At 58.5% G+C, this 13,171-nt stretch overlaps 1 protein-coding gene across 1 annotated transcript in view; it reads left to right on the top strand.

Moving 5' to 3' along the window:
• Positions 1 to 13,171, top strand: part of ITPR3 (inositol 1,4,5-trisphosphate receptor type 3) — a 110,898-nt gene that overhangs the window by 65,973 nt on the left and 31,754 nt on the right. The window contains exons 22-34 of the mRNA XM_014586175.2: positions 1 to 49; positions 565 to 764; positions 1,991 to 2,120; positions 2,631 to 2,688; positions 5,906 to 6,071; positions 6,916 to 7,080; positions 7,158 to 7,232; positions 7,581 to 7,706; positions 8,250 to 8,372; positions 8,480 to 8,680; positions 9,668 to 9,919; positions 10,088 to 10,213; positions 10,303 to 10,428. The exon at positions 1 to 49 is cut by the window's left edge and continues 21 nt beyond it. Coding sequence (XP_014441661.1) covers positions 1 to 49; positions 565 to 764; positions 1,991 to 2,120; positions 2,631 to 2,688; positions 5,906 to 6,071; positions 6,916 to 7,080; positions 7,158 to 7,232; positions 7,581 to 7,706; positions 8,250 to 8,372; positions 8,480 to 8,680; positions 9,668 to 9,919; positions 10,088 to 10,213; positions 10,303 to 10,428 — 1,797 coding nt within the window. The remainder of the gene's footprint in view (positions 50 to 564; positions 765 to 1,990; positions 2,121 to 2,630; positions 2,689 to 5,905; positions 6,072 to 6,915; positions 7,081 to 7,157; positions 7,233 to 7,580; positions 7,707 to 8,249; positions 8,373 to 8,479; positions 8,681 to 9,667; positions 9,920 to 10,087; positions 10,214 to 10,302; positions 10,429 to 13,171) is intronic.

The raw sequence follows: 13,171 nt of genomic DNA, 5'->3' as shown, positions 1-13,171 counted from the left end.
TGCGTGCAGGCGCCCGCCGCCGTGCTGCAGGCCTATGAGGACGCCAGCGGTGAGGCTCGCTTGCTCAGCCTGTTCCTAGTCTCCCTGTGCCTCCTGCCTCCCGGGGGCATCTTGGGCCCTCTGACCTGCCGGCGGTGGAGACAGTCGCTTTCCGCCACTGCTTGGTCTTGAAGGGAGATGGTGAGGGGAGACAGGGAGATAGCCCAGCCTTAGGGTGCACTCTTCTGGAGTGGGGGAGACCTAGCCCATCATCGGGGAGTATGAGGGGAAGGGAGCAGTTTTAGTGCTCTGGGCACAGCGGCTCCTCAGTGTCCCATGGTCCACAGCAGCCGTTTTCCATAGGAAATTTCCCACTCATCTCCCGTACAACTCTCCTTTGTCCTCACCCCCTTCTCCCAGATTTGGCTTAAAGCTCACCTCTCCCAGGAAGCCTTTCTGGGTCAGCCCTGTTCTGTCCTTAGCAAGGCTTTGCCCCTGTAGCGGACACAGAACACACATGCTCTGCCTGGCTGGTCAGACTGAGGACCCCGCTGCACCCCTGAGATCCCTCCTGTTCCCCCTCAGGCAAGAACGTGCGGAGGTCCATCCAGGGCGTGGGGCACATGATGTCCACCATGGTGCTGAGCCGCAAGCAGTCCGTGTTTGGGGCCCCCAGCCTGCCCGCCGGCGCCCGTGCCCCCGAGCCGCTGGACAGAAGCAAGTTCGAGGACAACGAGGACATCGTGGTGATGGAGACCAAGCTGAAGATTCTGGAAATTCTGCAGGTGGCTGGGCAGGGTGGTGTGGGGCGTTGGGAATGGCGACAGGTGTGGGAGGTTGTGCGGGGAGCTCTCCACACTGACGGGGTGTCCAGGCCAGTGGTTTCCAAAGTGTGGTCCTCGGGCCAGCCGTGTCAGCGGCACCTGGGAACTTGTTAGGAACATCCGTTTTTTTTTTGGAGAGGTTTTTGCTATAGGGTGCATGCGCTCGCCAGACAAAGACAGACAGAGAGACAGCGAGAAATCACCCCCCAGAGGGGATGGTCACACCGCAGTCCCTTCTCCTCCATTCTCCTCTCGGGATCTTGGGCACGCACGCACACATGCCCGGCGTGAGTTCTAAGCCACCGGGTCCGGGACACGAACCGCGGTCAACTACATGGGAGTCCAGCGACATAGCCATTACGCTAACTGCTGGCTCCCAGGAATGTCAGTTTTCAGGCGCCCCAGCCCTGCCCAGTCAGGAGGCTGGCCGGGCACGTGCCCAGGTGATTCCGATGAGCACTGCCGGCCAGCTCCATCCGCATCTCCCGGCCGAGGGAAGTAAGGCAGGAAGGGCTCTCCCACGACACGGGGCCCATTTCTCTGCAAGGTGGACACTGCCATCCCTGCCTAGGGTCTTGCCGGGGAGCCCCGCCAGCAGCTGGGGAAGGGGCTTCTAGGGTCCTGAGGTGGGGATGAAGCCTGTGCTCCCGTCTTGCTGTCACCTGAGGGCGGAAAGGGTAATGTGGTGACCTCTATGGGGGACCCAGTCTGGTTGGGGGGCTCAGAGGAGGCGGTTTCTGATCTGTGTCCTGGAGGGAGGTCAGACGCTCTGCTCATGTGGATAGAGGCCAGTCGGGTGTCTGCAGACCCCGTGTTCTCACCTCCTCCCACAGCGGCCTCTCGTAGGCCTCGGTTTCCCCCTTGCTGAGGGCCCCAGGGTCTGCTTGGTGGAGCAGGACAGGAGGACAGGAATGGGCCTGTGGATGTGGGAAGCGTCATTCCCTCTCCTGTGGGTGTCCTGTGGGCAGGAGGGACCCAGTGGGCTGGGAGGGCGGGGCTCGCTGCCCCCTGCTGAGAGGAGGCGCCTGTCCCCCAGCATGGCAGGAGCTAGGGGGAGGGTGCCCTGGACCTCTGCAGGGAGCGGGGCCTTGACATGCCAGCGTGTCCACGTGGGGCTCCCCTCACCCCTGATGGCACAGACTGGCCCGGCCCCCACTCGCCCTCACCCGCCCTCTTCCCTGCTCCAGTTCATCCTCAACGTCCGCCTGGACTACCGAATCTCCTACCTGCTGTCCGTCTTCAAGAAGGAGTTCGTGGAGGTGTTCCCCATGCAGGACAGCGGGGCCGACGGCACAGCCCCCGCCTTCGACTCCACCAGTGAGTCTCGCCTCGCTTTGCCAGGCCAGGCGTGTGACTCCCTGGGCATGCGCAGGGCTGGGGTGGTTCTGGGAACACTTGGGCCAGCTCCCCACCCCTGCCCCTTTCACCTCGTCTGCAAAGGCTTTTCCTCGCCAATGTCTCGTTTCCCTGCCCCAGTGAGGACGGAGGGCAGGGACCCTTCCTTCCGTTTCCTGCACGGGGAAACTGAGGCCCACAGAAGCACGGGGACTTGGCCAAGGTCACAGCCAGTCAGGCTGAGCCAGGCCAGGACTCGGGTCTCCCAGTGACCAGCCAGGATCCCTGCCGTCCCTGCAGAGCAGCGGGGCCACTGTGGTTCCTGCCTCTTGGTTCCACCCCAGGAAGTCTGCAGCTCCACCGCAGGACGGGGCAGGCAGGGGATGCCCCCCAGCCAGTGCAGGGAAGGGGCTGGCTCCCCACTCCTGTGCACCTCGTCTTTCCCGGGTGTGGATGTACCACCTGCCCCATTTGCCCTCTTCCTCCCCACAGCTGCCAACATGAACCTGGACCGCATCGGGGAGCAGGCGGAGGCCATGTTTGGAGTCGGGTGAGGCCGGGGTTGAGGCAAGGGGGTTGTGTGGGGTTGGGAGGATGATGCCAGCACAAACTTGAGACCCCTCTTGGAATGGTCTGGGTTTCCCTGAGGCTGAGGATGGGCCCTGCCCCCCGTGACACTCCCCTGCAGCCTTTTCCAGGCTTTGTGCTGACCCTCCCCTGCCTGCCCGTCCCAGTGATGCCGGAGCCGCTTGGGTCAGGAGTGGGTGAAAGCCCCGGTCCTGCAGCAGGGAGGAGGGGTAGGGGTGTGCAGCCTCTCCCTACACCATGCCTTTCCTTGGCATTTAGTGCAGCTGTAGGACCCTTTCTCTGAAAGGTGTTTTTTTTTGTTTTTTTTTTTTTGGGAGAGATTTTTACTTGTAGGGCGCGTATGCTCGCCAGACAGAGAGAGACATAGAGACAGAAAGCGAGAAATCACCCCCCAGGGGGGATGGTCACGCCGCAATCCCTTCTCCTCCATTCTCCTCTCGGGATCTTGGGCACGCACGCACACGCGCCTGGCGTGAGTTTTAAGCCACCGGGTCCGGGACGCGAACCGCGGTCGACTACGTGGGAGTCCAGCGACATAGCCATTACGCTAACTGCTGGTTCCCAAGGTGTTTTGAATTGAATAAAATAAAGCCAACATTACGGCACGGAGGCATACATTGCTGAGATGCTGCTGCCGGGAAGGCTGAGGCCACATGGGAGGCCCGGTTCAATTCCCAGCCCTCCTAAAAGCTGGCACGTGGCAGCGTAAACCTGTGGAGGCTGAGCGGGAGGGCCTCTACAGAGCAAGCCGCTGTCTGTTTATTTTGATTTTTTGCCATAGGATGTGTGCACTCCCAGGAGAGAGAGACAGAGAGACAGAGAGACAGAGGGAGAAAGTGAGAAATCACCCCCAGGGCGTGGCCACGCCGCAGTCCCTTCCTCTCCACTTTTCTCTTGGGATTTTGGGCGGGCACGCACATGTGCCCAGAGGGATTTTTAAGTTGCTGGCGTCAGAGCTCGACCTGTGGTTGGCCATGTGGGAGTCAGCACTGTAACCACCACGCCACCTGCTGGTCCTAGCCCTGTCTGGTTTTGTTTTTGTTTTTTCCTTTTTTACTTTAGGGTGTGTACACTTGCCAGAGAGAGACAGAGGGAAAGTGCGAAATCGCCCCTCAGCGGAATTGCCACACCCAGTCTTCTCCTCCATTCTCCTCTCAGGATTTTGGGCACGCATGCCCAACACATTTTTCAAGCCACTGGGTCTGTGACTCAAATCATGTAGGCAGCCATGTGGGACCCAGTGCTTAACCATCGTGTCACCTGCTCCTTTTTTTTGGGGGGGGGAGAGATTTTTTTGCTATAGGGCACGTGCGCTCGCCAGAAAGACAGAGACAGAGAGATAGAAAGTGAGAGATCACTCCCCGGGGGGGATGGCCATGCCGCAATCCCTTCTCCTCCCTTCTCTTGGGATCTTGGGCACGCACGCACACGCACCCGGCGTGAGTTTAAGCCACTGAGTCTGGGACTTGAACTGCGGTCGACTACATGGGAGTTCAGCGACATAGCCATTATGCTAACTGCTGGTTCCTCCCCCCACCCCTCCTTTTTATTTTTATTTTTTTGAAAAACTTGACAAAAGGTGCATGTACGTACCAGAGAGAGAAAGGGAGACAGCACCCCCCATGGAACCTAGTCATGCCACAGTCCCTTCTCGTCCATCTCTTCCTCCCTCCCATGCACACATGCCTGTTGTTTTTTCCAAGCTGCCGGGTCCAGAACTTGAACCATGTAGTCGGCCATTTGGGATCCAGTGGCCTTAAGTACCAGGTTGTGGGCTGGTCTGATTCTGTCTGTCTGTTTGTTTTGAGACGTTTTGCCTTAGTTTGCTTGTGCTTGCCAGAGAGAGAGAGACAGAGAAAGTGAGAGAGAAAGTGAGAAATCTCCCCCCAGAGGAGTGGCTACACCACAATCCCCTCTCCATTCTTTTTGGGTTTTTGACATGCACACACACACATGCCCAGTGTGATTTTCAAGCCACCGGGTCTGGGGCTCGAACCGTGCGCATCCAGTGACGTAACTGTTATGCCATCTGTTGGCCCAACCCTGTGTTAAAAAAACAAACAAACAAACAAAAAAGCAAATACAAAGGAAACCAATGACATTGAGATACAGTTCTGAAAACGTTGAAGAAAACACATCGGAAGCGCCGGTTACGGCCCCTCTTTATTAGCACATTAAGTGCCGAGCTGTGTGTTGGCGTAATTAGCACCGTCACTTCGGAGCAGTGAGGATGTAAACGCCCGTTTCTGGATTTCTGTTAACAGCTCTGAGGGGATGGGAAAACATCTGTGAATTTTATTGGTGACAAATTCACAGGTTCTGCTCATACTTCCTCATCCGAGGAAATGCTTCGTTTTGGCTCGAGGCTGGTAAAAACAAAGATGTAATGTTTTCTCCACCTCTGGGCGGACCCAGCTTCTCTCAGGGGACCCCCTCCGTGGGTGTAATAGGGTCTGCGGGTCCGTATTAGGAGTCCCTATTCGGTTGCGTAGTTAGGGGGAGTCCTGAGGGATCGCAGGGGCACAGGGTCACTTGGGGAGCCCAGGACAGCTGTGGCTGTTTACAAAGTAGTTAGAAAATGTCTCTGTGTATACGTTTTTAATTTGCCAGAGGGCACGTGCACTTGCTAAGGCAGGGTTGGGGGTGGGAACGAGAGAGCACCCGCCACGGGGGATGACCGTGCCGTAATCCTTGCTCCATGTCTCCCTCCGGTTGGGATTTTGGACATGCGTGCACACACACTGGCTTGTTTCTTTTTTTCTGTCTTTTTTTTTTTTTTAAGGTTTTGGCCCTAGCTCATGGGCTTGCCTAGGAGACAGAAGGAAAGTGAGAAATCACCTCCCAGGGGAGATGGCCATGCCGCAGTCCTTTCTATTCCGTTTTCCTTTTGGGATTCTGGCTACACATGCACACGTGCCTAGCGTGTTGTTGGGATTCTGGCTACACATGCACACGTGCCTAGTGTGTTGTTAAAGCCGCCAGGTCCGGGACTTGAACTGTGGTTGGCCTTGTGGGAGTCCAGCTCCCTTAACCACCAGGCTGCGGGTCAGCCCCAAAGTGTCTGTTTTTAATAAACGTTGCAGACACTGGTGCTGCATCTGCTGAGTGGGTGGCGGGCGTGCACTGTGCCCCCCGCCCCCAGGCAGCAGGGTGCGTGCCAAACACGGTCCCGCCCGCAGGAAGACCAGCAGCATGCTGGAGGTGGACGACGAGGGCGGCCGCATGTTCCTGCGGGTGCTCATCCACCTGACCATGCACGACTACGCGCCGCTGGTCTCGGGGGCCCTGCAGCTGCTCTTCAAGCACTTCAGCCAGCGCCAGGAGGCCATGCACACCTTCAAGCAGGTGAGGGGACTGCCTGGCCCCGGACTGAGCCCCAGCCTGCGTCGGGCACTGGGGTAAACGAGAATCGAGGTGCTCACAGCTGGGGGAGCTTGAGGTGCACATAGCAGCTTTCAGGCTTGCTGAGCCCTTTGCGGGTGACAGCCGAGGCTCGGCCAGCGTCAGCTCCTTCCAGTTTGCTGATGCTGTCAGTGCTTTGTGTCACGCCTGGCACCCGGGTGCCCTGCTCAGGTGCCCAGCGTTGTCACTGTGATGTCACGCAGCCCCGACAGCTGCCGGGGAGATGCCTTTCCCGACTAGTGCGGGCTCTTACAAATAACGCTTGCCCTGGGCCTGGCCCTGGTCGGACTCGCCTCACCTCGCGGGATTCTCACAGCGACCCGGCCGTGTGGCTCCCACTGTCCTTCCCATGCAGGAAGGGGAGAATCGAGACCCAGGGAGGGAGCTTTCCTCCTGCCCGCTGACCCAGAGCGAGGAAGGTGACAGTCGGTCAGATGCAGGCCCAGGTCTCCAGAGTTCAGAGTTCTCTCTTAGCCATTGTTCAGCGATGCCAATGTGCCTTGCTCTGCCACAGCAGCATGTGACACGAATTAGTACAAAGCCAGGTGATGTGGCAGTTCAGGGCAGGGAGTATAGGGAGGCCTATACCCATCAGGGAAGGCTTCCTGGAGGTTGTGGGTTTATGGTAGGGCCTCGAGCACTGAGTAGGCCTGGTGGAGAGGGACAGGTGGTGATGGTGGGGTAACTTGGGGTGAGAGTCCTGGACAGGGAGAGCACTGGGGTTCTCAGGGTGGCCGTGGACCTGGGGGTGCCTGTCACCCCCGCCAAGCCCACCCTCCACCTTCAGGTGCAGCTGCTGATCTCGGCCCAAGACGTGGAGAACTATAAGGTGATCAGGTCCGAGCTGGACCGGCTGCGCACCATGGTGGAGAAGTCGGAGCTGTGGGTGGACAAGAAGGGCAGCGGCAAGGGCGAGGAGGTGGGGGCGGCCGCCGCCAAGGACAAGAAGGAGGTGAGCCGGGGAGGGGAGCTGCGCGGGGCTCCCTGTGGGAGCGGGGCCCGGCTGACCTCTGTCCCCTCTGTGCCCAGAGACCCACCGATGAGGAGGGGTTTCTGCCACCGCCCGGGGAGAAGAGCAGCGAGAACTACCAGATCGTCAAGGGCGTGAGTGCGGGCGGGCCCTTGGGGTGGGCTCTGCAGACCTGCCCTCCCGGAGGCTCTTCCGCCTCCCCCTGCCGGCCCCTGACCTCAGAGCAGACACCTCCCGGCTTTCCCTGCACGTTAAAACATGCCGCCGAGGTCCAAGCCGGATCACTTAAAGCTGACGGCGTGTAGTGAAGTTCCGTGAGCGTTTATGGGAGAGACTGGGCTTTTAGTCCTTCCCCGGCTGGTTGCCATGGTCTGCTTCAGCGGCGTGGCTTACTCCCCCTTCCTGTTCTGGGCTGGGCCGGGCCGGGCTGTGGGGAGCCTGGGAGCGGGTAGCGGGCACCAGGCTCACCGGTTTCCCCTCAGATCCTGGAACGGCTGAACAAGATGTGCGGGGTCGGCGAGCAGATGAGGAAGAAGCAGCAGCGCCTGCTCAAGAACATGGATGCCCACAAGGTCATGCTGGACCTGCTGCAGATCCCCTACGACAAGGTGCCTTGACTTCTGACCTCGCCCCGGGGCCGCGTCACTACGAGCTCTGATCCGACCTAGTATAGTCTTCCTGTGTAGGACGCGCTGCCCTGTTCCCAGGCTCACCTTGACCCTGAATCCCATCTTCATATCGTTTCAACCTTTGACCCTCAGCCCCTCATCCGGATCCATTTGACCCTAGCCTTCCCCCAACTCTTGACCCCAGCCCTAACTTCTTTCCCCTCCTCCTGAAAATCTCAGTAGCCCCTGACCCTGTGACCCTCGGCCCCACCTTGACTGCTGTTGACCTAACTGTGCCGAGCTCGCCCTGACTCTTGACACCACACCACCCCAGCTTTTGCCTGACCTTGGGCCCCTGGGCCTGCCCCCTCCCCAGCTCCTCACATTTCCATCCTGACCCAGGGCCCAGCTTGCTCCTCCACCATCGTCTTCCTTGTCCCTGTCCCTTCCCCTAGTCGTCCCCTGCACCCATCAGAGCTCAGACTCTGGCCTGGCTCTGCCTTCCTGGTGGGCCCAACACCCTGTCCCCGCCTCTGTGCCCAGGGTGACGCCAAGATGCTGGAGCTCCTGCGCTACGCACACCAGTTCCTGCAGAAGTTCTGCGCGGGGAACCCCGGCAACCAGGCCCTGCTGCACAAGCACCTGCACCTCTTCCTCACGCCGGGGGTGGGGGCCCCTGAGGGCGGGTGGGAGAGGCCCTGGGGGGTTCTGTGCCCTGGGTGGGGGCGGGGCCTGGCTCCTCCTGACGGCCATGTCCCCACGTGTGCCCGCAGCTCCTGGAGGCGGAGACCATGCAGCACATCTTCCTCAACAACTACCAGCTGTGCTCGGAGATCGGCGAGCCCGTGCTGCAGCACTTCGTGCACCTGCTGGCCACCCACGGGCGCCACGTGCAGTACCTGGACTTCCTGCACACCGTCATCAAGGCCGAGGGCAAGTACGTCAAGAAGTGCCAGGACATGGTCATGACCGAGGTGAGGCGGGGCTGGGCGCGGGGCCCGGGCGGTGGCCGCAGTTAGAGGACTCGGGGCGGGGGGTCACGGAAGGAGCGCTCGGCTGATGGGCCCTGGAGGCACACGGAGGGAGAACCGAGGCTGTGGAGCTCAGGCAGCGGCCAGGCAGGACGTAGGCGGCTGGTAGAGCTCAGACAACGGGCTGCAAGAAATCAAGCGTGCGTTCCTTCACTTTTCGTTTATTATGTTTACTTACGAATAAATAATAGCGCCTGCTCTAAGCCAGGGACTGCATATGCCAGGGCTGTGTGAGCTCCTGAGTGGGAGTGGGGGCCGGGATCCCCTCCGGCTCCAGGACTAGGCCCTGCGCCTCGTGCAGAGTAGGCACTCAACAAACACCTGTCCATCGGAGGCCTGGAGGCCCAGGGCTGAGTCTTGGTCCGGGCTGGATGGGCGCTGCATTTGCTGGCGGGATGGGGACGAGAGGAGCGAGGGTGTCGATGAGACCAGGGCCGTCGTAGAGGAGACGCGGTGTGCGGAGGTGCTGGACAGTGTTAATGATTCGTCGCTGTCGCTGTGTTACCGCGAATGTCATAATTGCTGACACGAGAGGCCTGGAGCGTGTGCCCTGCAGGGTTCTGGTTACAGCGGTGGGAGCGCAGGGACAGGGCCCGGTGGGGGTGGGATGAGAGAGGGCTCCTCCGACAAGCCCAGGTTCTGGTTACAGCGGTGGGAGCGCAGGGACGGGGCCCGGTGCGGGTGGGATTAGAGAGGGCTCCTCCGACGAGCCCGGGTAGGACTTCTGCTGGGAGAAGGGGCACTCTAGATCCAGAGAACGGTGTCGCCTATGGCAGAGGGCCTGAGACATCAGCCAGGGAACCCCAGGAACTCAGCAGGGGAGGGTTTTGCTGAGTGCCAGGTTAGGGTGGGGTCGGAATCCTAGTCTCTCCCTGGGACTGCGGGCCCAGGATAGAGGGGGCCTGATGTGGGTCCCCCTCTTGTCTGCAGCTGACCAACGCAGGTGACGACGTGGTGGTGTTCTACAACGACAAGGCCTCGCTGGCCCACCTGCTGGACATGATGAAGGCGGCCCGCGACGGCGTGGAGGACCACAGCCCGCTCATGTACCACATCTCGCTGGTGGACCTGCTGGCCGCCTGCGCCGAGGGCAAGAATGTCTACACGGAAATCAAGTGCACCTCTCTGCTGCCGCTGGAGGACGTGGTGTCCGTGGTGACGCACGAGGACTGCATCACCGAGGTCGGGACCTCCGAGGACTGGGGGAGGCGGCTGGAGAGGGGGGCAGGGAGGTGTGCTGGAGGCCGGCCAGGCAGCCACCCCGTCCTGCCCTGCGGGACGGAGGAGCAGGTGAGGTGGGCAGGAACTGGGGGGCCCCGCTGGCGCCCCTGACCTCCCGCCCTCCACCAGGTGAAGATGGCCTACGTGAACTTCGTGAACCACTGTTACGTGGACACGGAGGTGGAGATGAAGGAGATCTACACCAGCAACCACATCTGGACCCTCTTCGAGAACTTCACCCTGGACATGGCTCGGGTCTGGCCCGGGGGCTGTGGGCCGGCAGCATTGTGGGGGGTGGGAGTGGACGGCCGGGGTGGATGCCCAGGGTCTGTCTCTCCCTCCAGGTCTGCAGTCGGCGGGAGAAGCGCCTGGCTGACCCCACCCTGGAGAAGTACGTCCTCACCGTCGTGCTGGACACCGTGAATGCCTTCTTCAGCTCCCCGTTCTCGGAGAACAGCACGTCCCTGCAGGTGAGCTGCCCTCGCCCAGCCGGGCCAGCTGGGCTCGCTTCTGTGTAGGAAGCGGGGACATAGGACTGTGGGGGCAGTCTTCAGAAAGTTCATGGAAAATGACTATATGAAAGAACTGGGTTGGGACTGGCAGGTGGCGTGGTGGTTAAGGGCACTGGACTCCCACATGGTTGACCATAGTTCGAGGCCTGGACCTGGCAACTTTCTTACTTTTCCTCTCTCTCTTACTCTGTCACTTTCTGAGCAAATTATAAATAAGTAAATTTAAATAAAACAAAAAAAATCAACAAAAAAGAAAGAAAGAACTATGCATGGATTTCAGGTTTTTTTTTTTTTTTTTATTGCGCCAGAACAATCCTGTATTTTAATTTCATTTTCTTTTTCATGTTTAATTTTTTTTTTAACTTGCTGTGTGTGCTCACCAGAGACAGAAGGCAGTAAGGTGAGAAAGGACCGTCAGAGGAATGGCCATGTGATCACCCCTTCTCTGTTCTCCTCTCGAGATTTTGGGCACACATGCACACGCCCAGCGTGTTTTCAGCCTGCCCGGTCCCGGTCTGGGGCGTGGACTGCACCGTTGGCCATGCGGGGTCCCGTTGCCTTAAACCACTGCTACACCACCTAACCGCTCTGCTTTCAGATTAATTGCTAGAGGGCACCTGATCTTGCCAGGGAGAAAGAGACAAAGCACCTTCCGGTGGGCCACGGTCACACCGCAGTCCCTTTTCCGTTTCTCCATCCTGTCAAGATTTTGGGCATGCACACACATGTGCCGTGTATGTTTTTCAAGTTGCGGGGGCTGGGATTTGAATCGTGTTTGGCCACGTGGGATCCAACTCCTTTAACCACTAAGCTATGGGGTTGGTCCAGTTTTGTTTTCTATGAACTTTTTGAAGTCCCTGCATATATAGTTGCTCCCAGTGCATCCAGAAATTGCAGTACTAGTCATCTATGCTGTGTAACAAGTTGACCCCCGATTTGGCAATTTAAACCACAAGCATTTATTATCTGTTTCTGTGGGCCATGAGGTCTCGTGGGAACTGGACCTTCAGACAGGAGAAGTTAGTAGGTGTGGCAGATCCCAGGTGGCAGGGACACTGACAGCACTCCTCCGGCAAGACAAGGTGGGAGGAGGTGTCCCCCGCACAGGACAGCAGAGCCGGAGAGCGGACAGATCTTTCCCATCGGCTGGCTGGTCCCGGCTTCCTAGAGATGGAGCAGGAAGACAACCTCCTGAGGCATCCTTCATCCGTAGGAGCAGAAGGGCTCGAGGCTGAAGTCTGACCCGGCTCACGGGGAGTCCTGGCCCCTTACTCAGCCTCCAGCTCCCCAGACCCGAGCTGCTACTGCAGCCCGGAGCACTGCGCATGGGAGAGAGCCAGCCCTCCTGGAGGACGGCCCTGCTGCTCCACTGTGTGTTAGGGAGGCACCGGAAAGCTACACAGAAACCAATAAGCAGGCACCTGCCTGAGCAGGGCCAGGGAAGAGAGGCTAAGCCTTCTGAAAGTGATTGAAAAAAGTTAATCCCATCTTCTTATCAAGGGTGATTTTGATGCACATTTGTTTGAGCTCTGGGGCCCTTTGGGACCATGGGACTCTGATAAACTGACCTGCCTTTCCTACTTCTTTTCTTTTTTTTCTTTTTTTGGAGAGGTTTTTTGCTACAGGGCATGTGCACTCGCCAGAAAGATCAAGAGACAGAGAGACAGAAAGCGAGAAATCACCCCCCCTGGGGGGGGATGGCTATGCCACAATCCCTTCTTCTCCATTCTCCTCTCGGGATCTTGAGCACGCACGCACACGTGCTTGGCGTGAGTTTAAGCCACCGGGTCTGGGACTCGAACTGCGCTCAACTACGTGGGAGTCCAGCGGCATAGCCATTACACTAACTGCTGGTCCCTGCCTTTCCTACTTCTTCCTCTATTTTATTTTTTTTTTTTGTAGAGGTGTTTGCTATAGGGCGTGTGCACTCGCCAGAGATACAGAGAGAGACAGAGAGACAAAAAGCGAGAAATCACCCCCCAGGGGGCATGGCCATGCTGCAATCCCTTCTCCTCCACTCTTCTCTTGGGATCTTGGGTACGCACACACACGCGCCCAACATGAGTTTATGCTACCAGATCCGGGACTCGAACTGTGATCTACTACATGGGAGTCCAGCGACATAGCCATTACTCTATCTGCTGGTCCTCTCTGCCTTTTCTACTAATTAGTGCCAGGTAGGGTATAGGGGAACAGCATGATAGAATGAGGGAAGAGGAGAGACTTTCCAAAATATACCTTTTAAAATAATTTTTTATTAATTCATTTCATTTGAGTTGTTATTATTATTTATATTTTAATTTGACGAGGCGGGGGCAGGGGTGAGAAAGCAAGCCACCAGTCCTGGGGTTCAATCCACAGTTGACCATTGGGAGTTCAGCACCTTAACCACCGTGCCACTTGCTGGCCCCAAAACCTTTTTGTTTTTGAACCACGTGAACACGTCACATTTTACAATGTGAATTTATTTATAATTGGTTCCAAAGGAAGGACTATGAGGGTGAGCAACGTGGCCCTGAGCCCTCGGCATGGATCTTGGGGTCCTCCCAGGGCTGCTGTGCACAGTGGAGGAGGTTGTGCACTGCAGAAGGGCACAGTGGCGCGGTGGCTGGTGAAGGCCCTGTCCCTGCCCCCGGGCCTGTTCTCAGTGGGTCTGGGACTGCCAGGGTGGGCCGGGCCGAGCTGCCGCAGCTGGGCGGGG

Source organism: Tupaia chinensis, unplaced genomic scaffold (genome assembly GCF_000334495.1).
Source record: "Tupaia chinensis unplaced genomic scaffold, TupChi_1.0 Scaffold000116_1, whole genome shotgun sequence".
Lineage (NCBI taxonomy): Eukaryota > Metazoa > Chordata > Mammalia > Scandentia > Tupaiidae > Tupaia > Tupaia belangeri.
Note: the sequence above shows the minus strand (reverse complement) of the source record. Positions and strands in the feature narration are given on the sequence as shown.